Genomic DNA, 23,251 nt, shown 5'->3' with positions numbered 1-23,251 from the left:
CATATACTGTGTGATTTGTATGCTCATCTGTTACAGTGAACATTGAGCCAGGTGTGATGAGAACCCAGCAGCTTTCCCTAAAATTAGATTTCAGGCAAGGGCAATAATTCCTTTTCAACCTTGATTCCTTATTATGGTTTCTTTTCAACATTGTTCTAGGAGTTCTCTAGCTAAAGGGATAAGATTAAAAAAAAAAAAAGGAAATAAAATGTATATTGACTGGGAAGGAAGAATTAAGACTGTCTTTGTTGCAGATAACATGATGATTTATGTAGAAAATCTCAAAGAATTGTTAAAAAAAAAACAAACCCAAAACTTCTTGGAACTAATAAGCAGTCTTATTGAGGTTTCTCACTGGAAAAGACCCTGATGCTGGGAAAGATTGAGGACAGGAGGAGACGGGGGCAGCAGAGGACGAGATGGTTGGATGGCATCACTGACTCAGTGGACATGAGTTTGAGCAAACTCGGGGAAATAGTGAAGGAAGGAAGCCTGACAGGCTACGGTCCATGGGGTTGCAAAGAGTCGGACATGACTTAGCAACTGAACAACAACATTAAGATTTCAGGATTCAAAGTTAACATACAAGTCAGTCATTTCCTGTATACCTGCAGTGAACAAGTAGAAATTGAAATTTAAAAAAATACCATTAGCATCCAGAAAGATGAAATACTTGAATGCAAATCTGACAAAATATGTAGATTTATATAAAAAAACCCACAAACCTCTGGTGAATTAAAGAAGAACTAAAGAGGTGTTCCACATTCATAGATAGGAAAACTCAATATTGTCAAGATGTCAGTTCTTCTCTATTTGATCTATGGATTCAGTGCAATACCACCAACCAACCACCAATCCTTGGCATTTACCCAAAGGAGCTGAAAAAGTGTGAAAAACCTGCCTGCAGTTAGTTGTTTGGTGGCAGTTTAGTCCCTCAGTTGTGTCCGACTCTTTGTGACCCCACGGACTGTAGCCCATCCTCTGTCCATGAGATTTTGCAGGCAAGGATACTGAAGTGGGTTACCATTTCCTTCTCCAGGGGATCTTCCTGACCCACATCTCTCGTGTCTCTTGCATTGGCCGGCAGGTTCTTTTCTGACTGAGCTAGGAGAGAAGCCGCAGCTGTGTTTGTAACTGCCAAAACCTGGAAGCAACCAAGATGTCCTTTAGTAGATGAATGGATAAGTAAACTGTGGTACATCTTGGCGATGGAATATTATTCAGAGCTAAAAGAAACGAGCAATCAAGCAAAGCAAAGACATGGAGGAAGCTTAAATGGGTATTAATGAATAAAAGAAGCCAGCCTGAAAAGGCTGCTTAACGTGATTCCAACAGTACGGCCACCTGGATAAGGCAAAATTTTGGAGATAGTGAATAGATCTGTGGTGCCAGGGATTAAGCAGGAGAGAAAGATGAATAGGCAAAACACAGAGGACTTTTAGGGCAGTGAAAATACTCTGTATGATACTCCAATGGCAGACATAATGTCATTTTACATTTGTCAAAATCTGCAGAATTTAGAACACCAAGAGTGAAGCCTAGTGCAAACTGTGGCCTTGGGGCGATAATGATGTGCAATATAGCTCATCAGTTCTAACAAATGTACCCCTCCGGTGGGATGTTGATAAAGAGGGAGGCTATGCATGTGTGGGGACAAGGGCTTTATGAGAAAATCTGTACTTTCCTCTCAATCTTGCTGTGAATCTAAAAATGTTCTTAAAAATAAATGCGGGAGGATAGAAAGATGGATAAAGTAATTTTAAATGTGTATGTCTTCTATTAAAATTAATTTACTTATTTTGGATTGTGCTGGGTCTTCATTGCAGTGCACGGGCTTCTCGTTGCAGTGGCTTCTCTCGCTGCAGAGCACAGGCTCTAGAGCATGCGGGCTTCAGTATTTGCAGCACTCGGGCTCAATAGTTGTGGGTGATTACAGGCTCAGTAGTTGCAGCTCATGGGTTCAGTGGTCATGGTCCACAGGCTTAGGTGTTATTCACAGGCAGATTCCTATCTACTGAGCCACTAGGGAAGTCCTCTGTTGTTTTAAATTTGTCTTCACTGGGTCTTAGTTGTGGCCTGCAGAACCTTTGACCTTTGCTGTACCATGTAGGATCTTTAGGTACGGCTTGCAAACTCTGGTGGTAGCAGGTGGGATCTAGTTCCCTGATCAGAGGTTGTACCTGGGTCCCCTGCATTGCGAGCATGGAGTCTTAGCCACTAGACCACCAGGGAGATCTCTGTTGTTTTAATAAGGAAGACTGAAAACAATATAGACATTTGTCAACAGAAGAACATTCCAGTACATCCTGCTGCTAAGTTGCTTTAGTTGTGTCTGACTCTGTGCGACCCCATAAACGGCAGCCCACCAGGCTCCACCATCCCTGGGATTCTCCAGGCAAGAACAAAGGAGTGGGTTGCCATTTCCTTCTCCAGTGCATGAAAGTGAAAAGTGAAAGTGAAGTCGCTCAGTCGTGTCCAACTCTTAGTGACCCCATGGACTGCAGCCCACCAGGCTCCTCCGTCCATGGGATTTTCCAGGCAAGAGTACTGGAGTGGGTTGCCATTGCCTTCTATCCAGTACATCCTATGCAGTTGTTAAAAAGACTGAAGTTGAAAAGTATGTACTTGTGTATAACGATGTGCATGATTTGTTACCAGAAAAGCGTATTGTTAAATGATACTAATATTTTGTTTTATTACATATTCCAGTAATACTTTTCATAATTATCTCTGAGAAATAGTATCATAAGGAGCTTTTAAATATTTATCAGTCTTACGTTTCCTAGAATAGCAAATTGTCTGTTTGATCAAGAAAGTAATAATGAAAAAAAAATACTGACAGTTTCTGAAATTTTCTCCATGATTATGTATCTATTTTCATAGGAGAAACAAATGAACAAGAAATTAAATTCACCTATGCAGTGAACTGAGAATTTTATTATATATGTATATCTTAACCCTAAACACAAATCTACATCAAGTTGTTTTATTTTATATCCTGCCTGTTTCTGATAGGAATTAATGTACCTTTTGCCCAAGCTAAAGAACCCTTTCAGTGTATTCAAAATAACATATGCATGATATGAACTCAGTGAACACTTGCCCAAATAGCAATTGTCTTTAAGAAATACATTTTGTGTGTATGATAGGAAACTTGGGGTGCAGTAAAGTATGGAGGCACAGAAATAGATAGCTAGTGGGGAGCTGCTGTATAGCACAGGGAGCTCAGCTGAGTGCTCTCTGATGACCTGGAGGGGTGAGATGGATGGGGGTGGGAGGGACCTCAAGAGGGAAGGAGTATGGATACATACAGCTGATTCACTTTGTTGTACAGCAGAAACTAGCACAACATTGTAAAGCAATTATCCTCCAGTAATAAATATACATAAAGAATGGGACCCAGAGCTGAGCTATTCTTGCCAAGGATTAAGGGTGGTCGTGAACCATTGCTCAGATACGTACGTGCCTTTTTACCCACACTTACAAGCTCCTTATAGGAAAACTACTTGACTTCTCTAAAAATTAGTCTGCTCTCTTCAATTGTGAGCCTAGCTCTTCAGAAACCAGAAATGAATATTATGCCACTCCTTGAAGGAATAATGAAACAAATTTTTAAAATGACAAGTTGCATAATGTTATTACTGAGAAAAACATGGTGAAGAAAATCCATTTGCAGATAAGCTTCTTAAGGAGGGCTGGGGTGGAAGAGTCAATACCCAGATGGTCTTTGTTAAGGTGTTTATCCTCTCACATCACCTTGTACTTTAACTTTGTGGCACCTATTGGAAAAGCAGTGTAATTATGTACCTCTGAAAAACCGCAGAAACTATATGAACTCAGTAAATACCCAGATTGCAAGTCATGCGTCTGTGCGTCTGTCCTCCTACCACCTTTCTCTAAGTCATCAAGGAGCAATTCTGAAAGCCTCCAAATGTTTTGAAAAGATTCATTGTTCTGTTCTTCAGTTCCCATAAAGACATCAATTTATTACTCTTGGCAGTTTTCCTTATGTTTGGCAATGTATTGTTTAAGAATACAGAAATATACTGTTTAAGAACATATGGACATTTCCAAATTTGAAATGCTGCTTTGAGATTTTGCATTTGAAAGAAGTTAAAGGACTCAGAACCTGGTTGGAATTTATATACCTTTGACTGGCTTCTACATATGGGTCTTTGTATGTGCTTAGGTGAAGTGTACTAACATAAGCACAAAATCACCTCTTCTGTGTCTTCACAAAGAGTATGCACAATGTGTTATATAGAAACTGATCATGTGGAGTAAATTTGACACTGAAGCTAGCCTCATCAGATTGGGAGGCACCTTTTACATGTTCGTGTTTTCACTGTTTATTGACTGTCTTTTTCATATCCATTTTTTCACTATTTCTTGACTCTCTACTGTGCCAGGTGCTCTGGGGGCACAGGGATGCGTAAGATGCAGCCTTGAGCAGCTTGTTGTACTGGGAAATAAGACTGCTATTGGAAACAGAATCTTTAAAATAGCTAATTCATTTTCCTAGTAGAGCATTACCATCCTGTTTGATCTCTGGCCAGAGACTTGCAAAATTTCAGCTGTGGTACCACCAAGAAAAAAAGTAATTTGAACTGGATTTACCTTCAAAATTGACCTGGATCAAAACTCTGAACTTGATCCAGTTTTCTTCTCATGTATACTCAAAAAAAAAAAAAAAATCAATTTCAGAGTTGTAAGGTTAAAAATTACGATAATTGCATTGGATCATAATTATGATTGTTACTTTTAAAGAGGAACAGAAAATGCTGAGTTGATTGGCAAAATACTAATGTTAGAGGTAATTTAGTGATGATGTTTGCTTTATACAATCCGGTTTTTACCAAACATGTTTATTCACTTAAAGAATTTCTTTTTGCTTAATACTTTCCTTCTCTTTTGTAGGAGTTTATTTTATCAGAAGATTATAACAAGATGACTCCTGTGAAAAACTATCAAGGTAGGAATAAGAGTCGTGTTTTCATTGCCTTAAACTTTGTTTTTTTTTTTTTAATAATTAGAGGAATTTATTTTTTTTTTACAGTTCATAACTTTTATAAATAAAATAAATTAAATGTACAGTGAATAAGTTCTCTGAAATATTTCAATATTTCTGCAGGTTTAGTAACATCGTAAAATACATTTCAACTAAAATTCACAAATCTAAAAACCTGTTAGGCATTTTTAGGCATTTTAAGATGGAAATGAAGACCAATGTTACATCGTAATATGCCAATTACAAATAGTACTTCAAATAGCCATGGCCACAAGAGGGGACTTAACTACAACAGTCACTAGGAACAAAACACTGCAGTGCTTTGTGGTGAATATTATCCCAGTTTTTGAATCAAGAAGCAGAGGCCCAAACAGATTGGCTGGCTGGCATGTAGTCCTGTAGCCGGTGACTTGCAGAGCCAGTCCAGTTCCCGTGTGACTCCAGTACCCACGGCCTTTATCCGTGGTCTCCCTACTCCACCCCACTGCCTTCAGACCCTGCAGCAGACTTGGAGAGTGGGGCCAGGCTTGGGAGTGAGCTGCTATCCACGGAGCTCATTTCATTTGTGGTTAACGGTTGTAAAAGGTTCATATTGTCTCAGGGAAGACGTTTGGGTTTTATTGTGTCTTCAACATTGGCATTGTACCATAGACCATTTACATAGTACAGATCAGGAGCAAATTTTCACTAAGGAGTGTTTCTTCGAGGTCAACAGTGGCAGGGGCCAGAACATTAGAAGTAGACCTTGGAACACTTAGAGGTCATTTCATCCACATCTCATGACTTCATTCATGATCATCTGGCCTCTCCTCTTAAGCTATCCTTAGACATAGCAACCCCTCCTGATTTTAGAAAATTCTCAGCTTTAAGTTCTTCATTTCTCAGTGTTGAGCAAAAGTTCATTTCCCTATGGGTTTATTCTTTTTTTTTCCCTTTAATAACTAGTTTTTTCTTTCTTTCTTTTGAGCCTTTTATTTTGCATTGGGGTATAGCCCATTAACAATGTTGTGATAGCTTCAGATGAACAGCGAAGGACTCAGCCATACATAAAGTGTATCCCTTCTTTACCAAACTCCTCTCCCATCCAGGCTGCCACATAATATTGAGCAGAGTTTCGTGCGCTGTACAGTAGGTCCTTTTTGGTTATCTATTTTAAATATAGCAGTGTGTACATCACCATCCCTATGGGTTTATTCTTTAGTGTTTTTCTTTTATGTATCACTGATCATTTATTGAGTACCTACTGTGTTCCAATAACTGAAAATTATAATAGTGAACAAGGCACACATAGTATCCATGCATCCCCCATGAAAATAGAATCAAGTAAATCTAAACAAAATTAAAGCAGATCAAATTCAGCAATATATAAAAAGGCAAGTACATCACAACCAAGTGAGGTTTATTCCTGAACAGAAATAAAAGCAGGGACAGGTGTTTGTATATCCATATCATAGCAGCCTTATTCACAATAGCCAAGAAATGGAAACAACCTAAATATACACAGATGGATGAATGGGTAAACAAAATATGGTTTATCAATACAGTGAATTCTTATTTGGCCACAAAAAGAGACTGAAGTGCTGATACCCGTTACCATGTGGATGAACCTTGAAAACATGCTGAATGAAAGAAAAGACCATACATTGTATGATTACATTTATATGAAATGTTAAGAATAGGAGAATTCATAGCCACAGAAAGTAAATTAGGGGTTCCTCAGGGATGGGGCTAAGGGGATTGGAGGTATGAGTTTTTTTTGGAGGTGATAGAAATGTTCTGGAAATAGAACATTTCCCATAATGATTGCACAAAACTGTGAATATACTAAAAATCACTGAATTATACACTGAAAAATGGTTTAAATGGTGAATTTTATATTTTGTGGATTTTTATCTCAATTACCATTTTTTAAAACAGTCACTTTTAAAACAAGTGATACCAAAAACAAAGACATTACAAGAAAGGAAAACTACAGCCCCAGTTCTCTCATCAACTTAGATGTTTAAGTCCTAAAAGAAATACTAGCAAATCCAGCAACATGTAAAAAGAATTATACATGATGACCAAGTGGGATTTATTCCAGATACGCAAAGCTGGTTCGATGAAAACCAGTGTCACGTCAAAAGCCTAAAGAAGAAAGATCACAGGATCATATTAATTGACACAGAAAACGCATTCGATAACACCTGACTCCCATTCATGATCTAAACTCTCAGCAAACTGCAAATAGACAGGAACTTCCTCAACTTGAGAGAAAAACAGCTATTGAAAAAACAAACTACAGCTAACATCATGCAGTTGACTCTTGTCTAGCTGCAGATCGGGAAGTGCTGTGGTATTTACTGTTGAAACATATCTGCGTATAAGTGGGCCCATGCAGCTCAAACATGCCTTGTTCAGGGGTCACGTGTACTTAATTGTGAGAAACTAGATGTTTCCTCCCTAAGATGAAGATCGTGGCCCTTGTTGAACAAGTACAGCCAGGCTTCAAGCCTAGGTTCCTGAAGCTTAGCGCTACGTATGTATCTTCAAATGGTTTCTTTTTGAATAAGAGAATTCTGTCATCTTAGAAAGAGTATGTGCTTTAAGTTTTAGGGTTTGTTTTTTGTTGGTTTTTGTTTGTATTTTCAGTAATCATAGGCAGCCTGACAGAGAAAGAGAACCAACTTTGGCAGAGAGACTAGGCTTTTAATTCTATCCTTGTCACTCATTGATTGTGTAGCTTTGAGCAGGTCACATAAGATTTTTGAGTCTCTGTCTCGTCCTCTGACACAGAATGGTAGCTTGGAGTGCTGTAAACCCACTTATCTTCCTACTTTCATCCCCTTGGACTTAGAAAGTAACAGGAAGAGGATCAACAGCGCCTTCTTGAAAAAAGGGAGCAAGGCGCTAGGGGCCACGTTCTGCCTGAAATAGACTTGAAAGTGAACCATTAGAGTGTCCGCTTTTATTCCACCATTGGTGGAACTTAAATTAGGCATTTGATGACACAGACATGACAGGAGTTTCTCTCGGAAGTCCCATCTTTGAGTTTAAGACAACGTTTTGATCTTGATGGTGGCTGATTCTCTGAAAGGCAGGTACTGTGTAGAGAAGTTAGAGTATTATTGCTTCTATGCCCCTTCTAAATCCCTTTAGACACTCCAGTTTCAGATGTCAGATTTTTAAACATCAGGTATTTGGTGAAATGTCTGTCCCAGAGGAATTCACTGTGGTTCTGGCCATACTGTTTGGTTACCAGTCTAGAAGGGCCATCTTGCCAAGGCCAGGTTGTGTGTGTAAAAGAAAGAGGCCCCCCAGCTTTGCAGAGTCATTACAGTGAGTAAGTGAGAGAATATCTTTCGGTCCTTGGCACTTGTCAGACATTCAGAAATTGGCAGTGATGTTGTTACTGCTGATAGAGCTGCATTGATCCATCCGTGTCTCGTCCTATTTTCATGATGAAAATGGGAAGGTGATGTCTTCTCTGTCACCTCGTCACACTCAGCATGTCTACTCTCACCCACCAGGCTGCCACCTCCTGGGCACATAGCCTGGTGAGGTCCAAGTTCCGAGACTTCAATCTTTGTTTATTCCAGTCAGCTCTGTTCAGTGGCCATGGACACTCCCATGCCTCTCCCCCTGGAATTGTATAAGAAGAAGAAAGCAAATATTTTCCTGATTTTATTTGGTACTTGAGAAGCCATGAGACCTTGACCAAACTCCTCGACTTGATTCTGCCTCAGTTTGCCCACATGTAAAGCAGGGAGAGGGGGTCGAGGATGTGAATAGTGTCTTCTGACTCTGAAACTGTGTGATGCAATATTTTTATGATGGTGGTGCCCTTATTCCTGAGCGACCCTGGGAAATTTGTTCCCATTATCTCATTACATTTACTTTGATGTAGGGGATATTTCATTCTTTTTTTTATGTGGCCCTTGAGAATAATTCTGCATCCTTTCCAAGCTCCAAGCATTTGATTTGTCATGGAAAATTCATCTCGAACTTTGTTGTGGGTTTCAAAGCCAGCCTTCAACAAAAGGAGGACAGTAATGCTCTTTGCTTTTTTTCTTAAGCTTAAATAAACTGACCCAGTAACTTACTAGGAGAGCATCGTTCCTAATGTGTTTTGCAGTCACAGTGATCTTTCTCTAGACCAGCAAGTTCTAACAAGTCTAAAAGAGGTGGCTCCTGGCCCTTGGGTTATTGGGAACATTTTCTTATAGGAACTCGGATGTGGTCTTCTCCAGGGGCATGGCTGTATCTCCAGTGAGAGCCACCGTTCTAGGTTGCGTTTGCCATGATGATCTACTGTTTAGCTTACGCTGGGGCGGGGAAGGAGACAACCTTGCCTCTGTGGACCACGCCTCGTTTAGGATGCTTGATGGGTTGTTTTCTTGTCTCTTGGTTTTCAGCGCATCAGAGCCGAGTGACGATGATCCAGTTTGTCCTGGAGCTGGAGTGGGTGCTGAGCACGGGACAGGACAAGCAGTTTGCCTGGCACTGCTCCGAGAGTGGGCAGCGTCTGGGAGGTTATCGCACCAGTGCTGTGGCCTCAGGCCTGCAGTATCCTTTGCTGGACAGAATCCCTTGGTGTGGGAACTTAGCTGTTGATTTCTTTCTTTCATGAGCATTCTGGGTATGTGCATGAACACATTGTTTCGTGTTTTATTTGCTGAGTTGCCCTGCTGATTAAGATGCTTATAAACCATCCTAACATGTAAATTGTCAGGGGTCCTCACGTAGGCAGGGTAAATCAATTTCACCTGAAATAACAGTCCCTGACGAGCAGGTTGTGGGTCTGCCGTGAGCAGAGTCTGACGTCTACACAGCACATAGCCCAGATTTGTGAGCCTCAGTCATCAGAAAGATTATGGAACATGGAGATAATGCTGTCACTGAATTAGAGTCTTTTATTTTTGTACAGAAATAATTCACACATAGGCATTAAGGTTGGGAACATTCGCATTTTGGTGCCTGGCAGAAGAACCACAGGATCCCTATTCATTTTAAGAATATTTATTGAGAAGCTACCATGCTGGGACCAGCGTAGGCTGACTGAACACGGTAATGCTTTGTACAAGTCTTTGTTCCAGGCACCAGATTTTTCCGGAATGTGTAGAATGATACTAACTCTTATCTCCAAAGCTTCCAGGGTCCATGTGGTCACTGTGCATACCTGCCAATGATGCGTGATTCTCACATCCAGCGCTTGGATTCTCACATCCAAGTGTGAGACTTGGATGGGTGATGTTACCATTGTAAGAAGGAAGGGGCCCTGAGTTTCTTCTTTAAAAAGTGTAGAATCTTTCCACCTTCTGACAAATGAGGAAATAGTTATAAACAGATTACTTGTCTGCAAAAACAGGATGAAAGAATAAGACTTGCTTTCAGATTTTCATCTCATATTTATAAAATTCCTATTCAGTAATTTGCAACCATCTGACAGAGTACCTTGCTGTTTCCTTGCAGACATGTAGCAGTTGTTGTATTTGTCTGTGTGTGTGTGTGTGTGTTTAGGCTAATGTCACTCTTATTTTCCTACTGGAAGGGCAAGAGGAAGAAACCGAGAATGGCCATATGGAAAGTTTTAAAAGTGGCAAGTTACGAAGAAGACCAGAAGCAAGGGTGAGGAGGAGTGGAAATAGAGATCAACTTACCTTTGAGAGGGCGGTTAATAAAAAAACAATCTCCATGCTTTACTTACTAAAAAGCCAGTTCAGACAAGCATAATGCTTGAATTAAAGTACATGATCTCTCCTGCCAGTAGATTAATGATTTCTTGTAGTGCTTAGATTAGATCTCCCTAAGAGATCATCCGTCCAATTTCTCATTTACAGATGAGCAGCTGCAGCCCAGAGTGGGTCACATGCCTCTCTCTGCAGCCCCCCAGCTGGTATGAAGGAAAATCACCATCACAACCCAGGTCTTCTGCCGTGGGCTGCTGGGTTTTCCCAGCAGTTAAACTTTATTACCCCTTTGAGAAAAGAACCAATGGCATCAATATAATTTGTTCTTAACATTCTGGCGTCTCTGTCACTGGCCAAGCCTAGTGATGTATCTTCTGTATCACCTAACCAAGCCAGGGAGCATAGAAAGAAATACAAATCTTGCCCTTAAGAAGTTTATTTTTTAAACTATCTGAAAATGGCGGGGGGAACCCCATAAATACACAGAGGTAAACTTGTCCTGACTCTTATTACAGTCTTTGACTTGTCTGTTCAGGCATCTCCAAAGGTCATCTTCATTTTTCAGCTGTTTCCTGTGGCCACACCATGTGGTTTACCAGGCAGAAAAAAAATCATGTGATTGGCTAGCAGAAGCTTTGATGTATAGTGAAAGCCCCAGGCTTCCTTCCCCCGTGCAAATGACCATCCAGTCCAACCTTGGAAGGGAGCTGCAATACTGCAGAGATGCCCTTCCAGAAAAGTCCCTCCGCCTCCCTAGCTCCAGTTCTGGAGTTACAGTGCCAGCCCTAGCTCCTGGGAGTGTATATATGCCTGGTATTTTCCCAGGGCTGTGCCCTGATGCATAATGATGCTGAATTTGCCAGAGAGTCTCAGCTGAGAACCACGTGACTTTCCCAGGCTCCAGGGCTTTTCCTGGGAGCCGCCTGGTGCGTGGATTGTTAATAAGCAACCCATACAGCATTGGGGCTCACTTTTTTCATGGAACCCATTTGTTTCACAGGACCCCCTCCTCCACCACCTCGCCCCCCCCCCCACTTTTTGCCATCTTCTATACTTACAGGTTTTTTTTTCAGGGGTGTTGGTTAGTGATAATGAAAAGAAGATCTGTTGAAATAACTTAAAATGTTCAGAATAATATTATGACCCCCATTTCTCCTCATAGTGGATGCTGGTGGTGTAGATAAAAATCTTCTACATATAAATTCATTCTCTCCCATCTGCATTTCAAACAGTCATTCAAACAAGCCAACAAGTGATAGAAGTCAGAGGGAATATAGCCTTTCTCCTCTTCTTTCAGGCCTCTTTGTCAAGTAAATATGCAATGAAAGTAACCAAAATTCAAGTAGAGAAACAAAGGATGACAAAATGACTGACCAGTTCACAAATTGAATTATCAGTTTTGAAATCACCTCAAAATCTTTGTTGCTTTGGCTGAAGATCTGACACTTCAAATGTTAAGTGAACTATCATATTGTGTGTGTGTGTTCAGTCATCTCTGGCCCTTTGCAGTCCCATGGACAAGAGCCCACCAGGCTTCTCTGTCCATGGATTTTCCAAGCAAGAATACTGGAGTGGGTTGCCATTGCCCCCTCCAGGGGATCTTCCTGACCCAGGGATCGAATCTCCTGGGTCTCCTGCATTGACAGGTGGATTCTTTACCACTAGCACTACTTGGGAAGCCAGACTATCATATTACCAGCAACAACAACGATAATAATAATAAGGAAGCAAAGGAGAGGAAAAAGAAGAAAACATCTTATATTTGCAGTCCTTGAGTGTTTACCTAGTGCTTCTACATAACGTTACTTTGTTCCCTAGCAAAACATAAAGACCTAATTCTCAATTTTCAGAGTAGAATGCATCAGAGAGGCTCAACAGGTTAAGAGACTTTCTTGAGGTCACGTGACTGTTACCTGGCAAAACCAGGATTAGAACTTGGGGTTTTAAATCTTTGAGCTAGCCCTGTGCACAGCTAGATAGAGCAGAATGGAGCTATTTCCCCAAGGTCCCATGGCAGGTTGGCGTAGGAAATAGAACTGCTTTCCTCCCCTACTTCTGTTGCTGGTCTTTACATTTATCTAGCCTCATCCTTCGTTCTGTCCTTGGACCAAGTTTGGGTCACATCTCGTCATGCTTCCACAAAAATAATTTAGGTACTCTGCATCTTAAGAATTTCTCTGTGTTGGAGATATTTCCAAGGTACCACCCTCTTTTGTTTATTCCTGTTTGGGGGAAGAGTACTGAAAAGCTATTAAGATTATCTTGATTTTCATATTTCCTCATGTCATACTAAATGCCAGTCACTCTGGCTTTGAGGTTTTACTATAATTTTATTTTAACCCTCTTCCAAATAGCTTGTGTTGCATCCATATATGTGTGCGTGTGTGTGTGTGTGTGTGTGTGTGTATTATTTCCCCGAAGTTGCGAAGACTTGCATCTGTTTTTTCATCTGTGTTCTTATAATTAATCAGGATAATTAAAATTTAAGGCGATCTTATTCTTTGTAAATCCTAATATTGTTTTATGTATATTTGATAACTTTTCTCCCTATTCTTGAGACCAGAAGAATTTGTTATACCTTGTTCTCCTTCGCTTAAAAAAAAATGTCTTAATATGAAAATTTTAAAACTCATATTAAATTGAAGAAGATAGCGTAGTGGACACTCATGTACTTACTGCTCCAATGCACTGTGGGTCTTCTGTCCTTTTCTGTCTCTCTTTTCACTGGAGTAGTTTAAAGTAACTTCCAGACTTATGTCTTCTTATCCTTACCCACTTCATTATGCACGTCTCAACAATATGGACCTTTTCCCAGTAACCACAGTGGTGTCATTACTCCTAAAGCTTATAATCACTCCTTGATAATACTGAATAATTAATACACTTTCAAATTTAACTTATTGTTTCAGAAGTGGCTTTTTGCAGTGGATCTGTTTGAAATCAAGTCCAGACAAGGTCCACACGTTGGATGTGGTTGCTGCATCTCCGAAATTTCCCAGTCTTCCTTTCAGATTATTTTTTTAATGCCACTGTACTTTGTTGAGGGGACTGAGTCAGTTCTCCTTTAGAGACTCATGTTCTAAAGTGACCTCTGCTTCCTCCTAATGTCATATAACTTGTTCTTCTTCCTACCTTTCCCCCTAATTTTTCTGTAAACTGAAAGTGGCCTCTGATATCTTGATTCAGTTCAGATTCAGCTTATGGTCAGAACACTTGGTAGTTGTGCTGTGTGGTTCATACTGCTTCTCAGCAGGAAACACAGTGTGTCGGGTCATCAGCCTTCCAGTGATAGCAAGATTGATCGGTGGTTCTGGTGGTGACAGCGGGGTCCCTGCAGGGCGGTCTTCCCCATCAGCCTGCCCTATAGTGGTTTCATCCACTGCTTTTCTTTTCCCAAATCCGGTCCTTTCATTAGGATTGCAAAAGGGTGATTTTGTAATCCTTTCATTTTTTTTCTACATTTACTAGTTGGATTTCTTCTATAAACTAGAACTTTCCCTCATTGACTACAGCTGTTTGATTGTCCTGAAATACAATTAGTACAGGAAAAGCAATGTAAGTTCATAATTATTTCTCTTTAATTGCTCATTTTTAGAGCAGACATTTAATGCCCTGGTTACCTTCAGTAGAGATTTGTTTTTTGAGCATTATTATAAACTTTTAGTTTGGTTTTTAATAATATATTCAGTATATTTCAGTAAACTGCTCCCCTTTTCCCAATTTCTTTTTAAAAATTTTTTTGAAATTTATTTTCTTTTCTTTACTGTGCCGACCGGCTTGTGAGATCCTGCTTCCCTGACTAGGGATCAAACCTGGGTCCTTGTCAGTGAAAGTGTGGCGTCCTAACCACTGGATCGCCAGGGAATTTGCTCCCCATTTTTTTTTTTCCTGATGCTCATGTTGTCCCATCTTTGGCCAGTGAGAGTCACATCCTATTGGCTCCTGTGTCTTTTTGATAGAACCCACTCGCCTTTGGTAGCATTTTTGTTTTGTTTTTTTCTTACCAGACTGCAGCAGGTTTAATGGCGGCCCCAAAGATATGCCCAAATTGTAACCCCCAGAACCTACAAAGAGGACCTGATTTGGAAAAACAATCTTTGTACATGTGATTGTGGGTTTTGAGATGAGGTCAGTCTGGATTAAGGTGGGCCCTTGTTTGTGCTCAGCTGCTCAGTTGTGTCGACTCTTTGTGACCCCATGAGCTGTAGCCTGCCAGGCTCCTCTGTCCATAGACTTTTCCAGGCAACAATACTGGAGTGGGTTGCCATTTCCTACTCCAGCATTTTTGTTTCTTGACGCAACATGTTTTAAGCTCGTCTGGTATTTTCCTGTTCCAGTCCTGGAATCAGCCGTTTCTCTTAGGGAGGAACAGTACTCAGAGATAGCTAGGAAACACGTGTATGTGTATTTTTAAAAAAAGAAAGTAAATCATCAGTTCATATAATATTTCTAATTCAGATTTCACCTTACAGAGTTTTTATTTCATTTTTGTACTTGATTCTTTTGTCTTGGGCTGAAAACCTTAGTTCCTAAGCATCAGCATAATTCCTTATTTTGCTTTATCCCATGGTATATTTAGGGCTTCCCTGGTGGCTCAGTGGCAAAGAATCCACCTGCCAGTGCAGGAGACTTGAGTTTGATCTCTGGGTTGGGAAGACCGCTGGAGAAGGAAACGGCAACCCACTCCAGTACTCTGGCCTGGAGAATCCCATGGACAGAGGAGCCTGGAGGGCTACTGTCATGGGGTTGAAAAAGTTGGACATGATTTAGTGACTGAGCACTAGCATGGTATATTTGTTTCAAAATAATGATACAATATTATAATAACAGGACCACTGAATGAGATTTTAGGGGTTTTTTTGTTGTTTTCTTTGTCCTGAGGATATATTCTACCAAGAATATACAGTTAAAATGCTGTGTTTTAAAATGACTTGAAATAATTATGCTAGCTCTGTGGTTATATCAGGAAGTTGATAGTAGCTGTATTCATTTTTCTTTGTTGTCAATTTGGGGGATTTTTAAAAAAATTATGAATTTTTTTCATATGTAAAATAATTACAAGATTCCATCATGGAAACGACCTGATGAGAGAAAATTCTTACTACCACCCTCGTCAGCTCAGTTTTTTTCTCCCCTCTCCATAGGCAGCCGTTAAGTTTTTTTCTTTTTTTAATTTTTACACTTAAAAAAATATTTTTAGTTAATTTTTTTAATTAAATTTTTTTTTTATTTTGGGTGTGCCAGGTCTTAGCTGTGGCACTCAGAATCATTAGTTGTGGCGTGCAGGACCTAGTTCCCTGACCACGGATCAAACCTGGGCCGCCTGCTTTGGGAGCCCAGAGTTAACCACTGAACCACCAGGAACGTCCCGACAGCCATTTTTGAACAATCTTAATTTATCTTTCCAGTGTTTCCTTTTGTACATATAAGCATGTGCACACACACACTTTCTCTCTTATATTTCCCTTTTGTTCTTACACAAAGGTAGGGTAGCATATAAACGCTCACATACCTTGGCTTCATTTCCCCGCTAAATAAAATATCCTGGAAATTATTCCATGTCAAGTTTCCTAGCTGTGTAGGGTTCTTTTGGCTGGATGTATCATAGTTAATGGGTTTCTCAGGTGGCCACTAGTGGTAAAGAACCTGCTTGCCAGTGCAAGAGACATAAGAGACTCAGGTTCGATCCCTAGGTCAGGAGGATCCCCTGGAGGAGGGCATGGCAATCCACTCTAGTACTCTTGCCTAGAGAATCCCACGGACAGAGGAGCCTGGAAGGCTCTGTAGTCCATCGGGTTGCAAAGAGTGGGACATGACTGAAGCAACCGCACACATCATATTTACTAAGTCCTCTTTTGATGGACTTTTGGATCATTTCCAAACTTTAGCTCTTACTGTGTTATGCGATATCATTCCTTATTTTGGCCATTGCATCTCTGGGGCAGATCTGTTCAAGTAGCATTGCTGGGCATTCCCAACCAGGGATGGCTTTGGGTTGTTGCTGGAGAGCAGTCACATAGGCAGCCTCTTCCTACATGGACCAGCATTCCAGGCTTCCAGAAGGAAAGCAGGTGTTTGGCACAAATTGTATTGTTTACACAGTTAAGGCACAGTCAGCCACTATTGTCTGTTAAAGTGGTGGGAACGCTCCCAAAAATCCAAATTCCCAGACGCCATGCCAATCTTGAAATAGCAGCCTTTCAAAGGATACCAGTCAGGCCTGCTAGGTTATTTTTTTTTCCCCCCCGCAAAGTACAATTTTCATTTCTTCAGCTATCCATTCATGTATCTTGCCCATTTTTTAAAAAACTAGGTTTGTAGTCTTCTTCCTAATTGTTCTTTTTATATTAGAGATTTGGACCTTCTGTGACATCAGTTGCAGATATTTTTTCCGGTTTGTCTTATGCCTTGCTTATTGTATTTGTTTGTTGTTTGTGTGTTTGAATCGTAGCTTTTCCCACTCCAAGGTTAGAAGGAAACTCTCCCATCTAGAACTTATATTTTTCATTTTTTTTCATTTAGATCCCTCATTCGTTTGAAGTTCATCCTGGCATATAAAGAAATACAGATCCTGTTTTATTTTTCCAAATGACTGCTCAGTGTGCCAACCTTGTTCATTTGAAAAGCCAGGTTTTTATCAGATATGTACTAAATTTCTACATGCTTTGGGGCTTATTTCTAGACTTTCTATTCTGTTCCCGTGGTCTGTCTATTTAAGTAGCACACTCAGTTAAAGAGATTTTACAACATGATTTAACATCTAGTAGGGCTAACGGAGATCCAACCAGTCCATTCTAAGGGAGATCAATCCTGGATGTTCATTGGAGGGACTGATGCTAAAGCTGAAACTGCAATACTTTGGCCACCTCATGCGACGAGTTGACTCACTGGAAAAGACTCTGATGCTGGGAAAGGTTGGGGGCAGGAGGAGAAGGGGACGACGGAGAATGAGATGGCTGGATGGCATCACCGACTCTGTGGACATGAGTTTGAGTGTACTCCGGGAGTTGGTGATGGACAGGGAGGCCTGGCGTGCTGTGATTCATGGGGTCGCGGAGAGTTGGACACGACTGAGCGACTGAACTGAACTGAACTGAACTGAGGGCTAACCTCCCCATCACAATACCACATTACTCTTATTTTCAGAGTATTCTTGGCTCTTCTTGCTCACTTATTTTTCTATGTGAACTTTAGAGTGAATATATCCAATTCTAAGGGGAAAAATTAATTTTTGCAGGGATTACAGTTATCAATTCATGTTGTCAGCATTCTCATCTTTATCATGTTGAGTCCCACTGTTCAGCAACACAGCATGTCTTCCACTTAGTTGCTTCCACTTTTTGTGTCTTTCAGCGTTATAGCCAGGTTCTCTTCATGTGAGATTTGCACCTTTCTTTTACATTTATGCTTTTTTTGGTGGGAAGGTGGGGGGGGGCGGTCAATCCATCCACTCACTTTTGAGAAACAATCCTTAATGCTTGCATGATAGATTTGATGTTGAAACCCGTCACGTGTTCATTGGTGACCAGTCAGGCCAAGTAACCATCCTCAAACTGGAGCAAGAAAACTGCAACCTGGTCACGACATTCAGAGGACACACAGGTGGGATTGAAAGCGGACCCTCTAAGTGCTGCTCTCACACTGACCCACCCCCTGCGCATGTTTTGATATTCACATGATGTGCTGTGAAAGTGACAAGGTACACTCTGGGCCTGTGTGATGGTAACACGTGATAGATGGAACCAATTGCAGCTCGGTTCAGTAACATGGAGGGTCAGACATGTTCTCCATCAGTTCAAACAAAAGAGCAAACAGTCTGTTTCAGAAGTGGTGGTGATCTGGTTCTTTGTCATGTTGTGCTGGAGAAAGCCGTGGTGGGCAGACATTAAATGAGCCGTTGTTTGAGGCTGTGTGGCAACTGCACGAACCCTGGAAGGACAGCTGCCTTGGTCTGTCCTTGCCCTCCTTGGAGCAAGAAGATGGTGTGTGGGACAGACTTCTTCCTCAAAGACAAGTGAAATGAAAAATAGATTTCTCACTGGTAGCTAGCCTACATAAAAAAGGAACAAGTTCCTCTTTAATTTTCCTTACTCTGGAGCTCTTTTCAAGACCCCCTTTATGTTACTGGCCTGCTCAAGGTCATTTAAGCAGGGTGATAAACTATATCCACAATCAACCTTTGAAAGACTTGGGTAAACAATGACGATTTTTTCACTCGTGTTTTTAACATGTGATGCTGACCCTGGAAATCTTCTGCAGTTTACCAGCCCACTATTCAGTGTAGAACAGAGTTAATATGAGTCTAGATGTCTTATAAGAACAAAAGTAGGTGAATGAGGATGTAAAATGGGATAGTGCCTAAATCATAAGGGATTTCCTGAAGGGAAGAGGGGAATGCTGTAAAGAGAAGATTGAATCTAGGGGAAAGATTCATCAAAGATCATCTTAATTATCTGTGCCTTAGGGAGGACGAACACACAGAAACCTCCCCTGTGGGCAGAACCCAGGTCTCTTCTGATTGGATTTCTCTTTTTAGCCACCTTCACTCTGACCTGACGGACCTGAAACTGCCCCATGTCGGGACTGTTTCCCCGCTGACCTCAGTCTCCTAATCCGTGGCTCCCCTTAGCCCCTCCTCCACCCGCGCTTGCTCTTGTCCTGGCTGAGGAGTCCCGCTTTCCACCCCTCACTCCCCAGTGCCCCTGGGCCCATCTTTCCTTCCGTGCCCATCGCTCCAGCTGTGCATTCCCCAGCATTCTCAGTTTGGGGCTCCTTGTCCCTCCTCCTGGGTAAATTTCACCTGGGATTCAGACTCTGCGCCTGTCTCCTCCAGCACTCAGCTGCGGGGTCTGCCGGGGGTCATGGCCCGAGCCTCTGTCTACCAGCACCAGAGCCGTCCCTCCAGCCCAGACCCAGGAGCCGCCCCACAGAACCCTGCTCCATACGCGGGACACCCCTCCTCTCATTCCCTCGGCAGCTTTTTCAGACCTTCCCCACTCTCCCCAGACCTCCCTCAAAGAAAAACGAAGGTTACCAGATAGAAGCTTTCTTAAAATGTTTGGTTCTTGACCATCCCATCTTCCCTCCACAGTAAGCCAACTTCTCCTCCTCTACCTCCTCCTCTCTTGCCCTCCTGCCTCGTGCTGTCCTTGGCCCCAGGCTCATCCTTCTCGGGGTCTCCACACTGCAGGTTAATCCTTCGGTCTCCCTTTTGACCACCTCACTCTTTGCAAGTTACTAACATGGAAAGTTATTTTGCTTCTGGGGGAAAAAAAAAATAAGAAAACCCCTCTGATCCCATGTTAACAGCAGCGCTGCTTTTTAATTTTTTTAAGCTGCAATGAAATGTGCACAACCTAAAATTGACCATTTTGACCATTAACATTTCTTTTTTACCTTTTTCGGGGAGGTGGGGAGGGGTTGTGCCATGCAGCATGCAGTTCCCCAACCAGAGGAATCACCAGGAAGTCCCCACTTTGACCATTTTTAAGTGTGCAGTTCCATGTCCAGTTCTAACTGTCGCTTCCTGACCCGCATATAGGTTTCTCAGGTGGTCTGGTATTCCCATCTCTTTCAGAATTGGACATGACTGAGTGACTGAACTGAACTGAAGTGTGCAGTTCAGTGACACTAAGTACCTTCACATTGTTGTGCAACCGCCATGACCCAGAACATTCTTTATCGTGTAAAACAGAAACTGTGCCCACGAGACGCCAACTATCTCCCCGCCCCAGCGCCTCCCCCAGGCCCTGGCAGCCACCATTCTGCATTCAGTGCCTCTGGGCACCGCACATGAGGGGAAGCCTACAGTATTGGTTGTTTTGGGACTGGTCTGTTTCACTTAGCATAATACCTTCATGTTGTCACGGATTCTTACAAGACTGTCATTTTCCCGGCTGCTTCACATTCCTCCCTCCCCTTGGCTTTCCTGCCACCTGCAGTTTGGCTCGTCACTGTCACTCCGGTCACACTGCTGTCCCTGAGGTGGCCAGTGGCCTGCTGGTTGCCGAATCCAGTGGACACGCTTTAAACTATGGCCTACTTAACCTCTCGGAAGCGTTTGACATCGCGGCCATCCCTTCCTGCTGTGACTGCCCTCGTTTGGCTTCTGAAACACATTCCCTCTCGGTTTGACGCCTCTGACTGCACTCTCTCCTCTCCTTTGGTTGTACTGGGGGATTCTGCCGGGACCTCCTGGGCTCTCCCTGGTTGACCTTGGCCACCACTCCCAGTCACAGAACAAAAAGGCATAGTCATCGTTCTGAAACTCCTCTCTACCCAGTGAGTGAGGCTGAAGATAAACAGTGGTCATAGTGCCTGGTGGCAGAGTTGGGGGAGCCACACCATGCATGTCCACGAATATGGAGCGGGCACCTCGCTGGCACGGGAGTGGGAGTTGGTCTGGGAAGGTCTCCCCAGGGGAGATGTGGCTTGGACCTAAGAACTTACGGGAGGAGTGAGTGTTGAGTTCATGAAAGAGAAGGAAGGAGAACAGTGCAGGCAGAGCAAACCAGCAGAGCCCAAGGCCTGGGGATCTGCAAAAGCCTGGTTCTCTTGGGAACTCCTACTAACTCTTTTGGCTGAAACACAGAGTATGGGCGGTGGGGGGAGGGACGGGGGAGAAGGAAGCCAGAAAGGAAATGAGAGTCAGTTCAGATCACTGGGAGGATTATCCTGACGCCAGGGAGAAATGGTTTTAAGTGAAGAAGTTAACCTGGTCGGATGTTTTTTTGTATACTGATTTAAATAACATTATCCATAGTGTCCACAAAGTGCAACTCATGTGTTCATAAACCGATAAATGGAGAAACAGAACATAATATATCCATACAAGGGACTATTACTCAGCAATACGAAGAAATTATTGATGTGTGCAATAATATGGGGAAACCTTGAAAGCATTATGATAAGCCCAGAAGCTTCGCCCCAAAGCAGTAGCTTCATTTTGCCTCTCTCCACTCCCCAGGCAAAGAAAACTGTTCATTTGTTTTTTGCCTACTCTGGAATTTTCATATAACCTGATTGGATGTTAAAAGATTGCTATGGCTGTAGAGAGTGATATGATGGAAAAGCTGGTAGGAAACTGTCCTTCACAGTGTGGCCGCAATGATGGGAGAGCAGGGAGTCGATGGACCCAAGGTAAAGGTTTAGGCAGTTAGCTCAGCAGGCATGGTGATGGACTGGAGAGTTCCCAGACTTGGTTCCGGCAAAGGTGGCTTTCAGCCCAAATTTCTGACTCTTTAGTAGTTAGATGTTGCCCAGAGCACTGATCTGAGGGCTCCGAGTTCAGTATTGCTGCCTTCAGGTCAGAAAAGAGGCAAGCAACTGCTTCTCATTGTGAGATGAGCCAGGGGATGGCCCAAGGGTTTGTTTCACGTCTTCCAAGTTGACTTCCCTGGTGGCTCAGAGGTTAAAGCGTCTGCCTACAATGCGGGAGACCCAGGTTTGATCCCTGGGTCGGGAAGATTCCCTGGAGAAGGAAATGACAACCCACCCCAGTACTCTTGCCTGGAAAATCCCATGGACGGAGGAGCCTGGTAGGCTACAGTCAGTGGAGTCACAAGGAGTCAGACATAACTGAGCAACTTCACTTTCACTTTTCTTTTCTTTCTTCTAAGTTAGTTCCACGTGCTTTCTGGGTAGCACTAGTGATTAAGAACCTGCCTGCCAGTGCAAGAGATGTGGGTTGGATCCTTGGGTCAGGAAGATCCCCTGAAATAGGAAATGACAACCCACTCCAGTATTCTTGCCTGAAGAATCTCACGGGCACAGGAGCCTGGAGGACTATAGTCCATGGATTCGCAGTCAGACACAACTGAGAACCTTGATGTTGTATCTTATCTTTCTGAAAGAGAGTAAAATATTTTCACGTGATTTCACCTTGAAGTATCTTAGAGGAAGACAGGACATGGCCCAGAAAGGTCATTATCTAACCCACAGGCAAATAAATTTAGCAGGTCACATTTCTTGTTTACTCACTAAGTCGTGTCTGACTCTTTTCAATCCACTGGACTGTAACCTGCCAGGCTTCTCTATAGGATTTCCCAGGCAAGAATGCTGGAGTGCATTGCCATTTCCTTTTCCAGGGGGTCTTCCTGACCCAGGGATAGAACCCATGTCTGCTGTATTGGCAGTCAGGTTCTTTACCACTGAGCCACCAGGGAAACCCAGATCACATATCTAACTTATCATTATTCCTAGACAGTAGTACCTCCCCAGTCTCCTGTCTGGCTACAGCACTGCTGATTGATTTATAGGTAGTACAAGGGTATCTGAGAGATTCCACGATCAAGCATTATGAAGCTCTTCCTATGTAGTAAGTCCTTCTGGGCCTTGGGAGGTCCCAAACTCAGCCAGACACAATTGTGGACAAAGGGTCTATGAATGGAGAATTAGCTTAATCACCTCATTCCTTTACCCCCCAAACAAAGCCCAGATTCATTAAAGACTGTTCTTGGGGATCTAATCAGTACAGATTCAAACTCAGAAGCAGGTAAGTCTTCAGTATGTGTGCGGAGTCATAGCCATTCATCCATCACTGCCTGTCACAGTGCAGAAAGTCGCATAAAAAATG

The 23,251-nt window shown here is 42.3% G+C and overlaps 1 protein-coding gene across 3 annotated transcripts in view; it reads left to right on the top strand.

Annotated features, from left to right (window-relative positions):
- The window catches only part of WDFY2 (WD repeat and FYVE domain containing 2), a 187,635-nt gene that overhangs the window by 127,119 nt on the left and 37,265 nt on the right, over positions 1-23,251 (top strand). For all 3 annotated transcript variants that reach the window (XR_008685963.2, XR_016038897.1, XM_055426161.2), the window contains exons 4-6: positions 4,918-4,972; positions 9,403-9,553; positions 18,167-18,279. Coding sequence is in view for 1 of the 3 variants with exons in the window: in XM_055426161.2 (XP_055282136.2) it covers positions 4,918-4,972; positions 9,403-9,553; positions 18,167-18,279 (319 nt within the window). In the remaining 2 variants the exon portion in view is untranslated. The remainder of the gene's footprint in view (positions 1-4,917; positions 4,973-9,402; positions 9,554-18,166; positions 18,280-23,251) is intronic.

The sequence above is a fragment of the Moschus berezovskii genome, chromosome 13 (genome assembly GCF_049115385.1).
Source record: "Moschus berezovskii isolate FMDL1 chromosome 13, NW_MosBer_1.0, whole genome shotgun sequence".
Taxonomy (NCBI): Eukaryota; Metazoa; Chordata; class Mammalia; order Artiodactyla; family Moschidae; genus Moschus; species Moschus berezovskii.
This window is presented reverse-complemented; position numbering and strand designations above follow the sequence as displayed.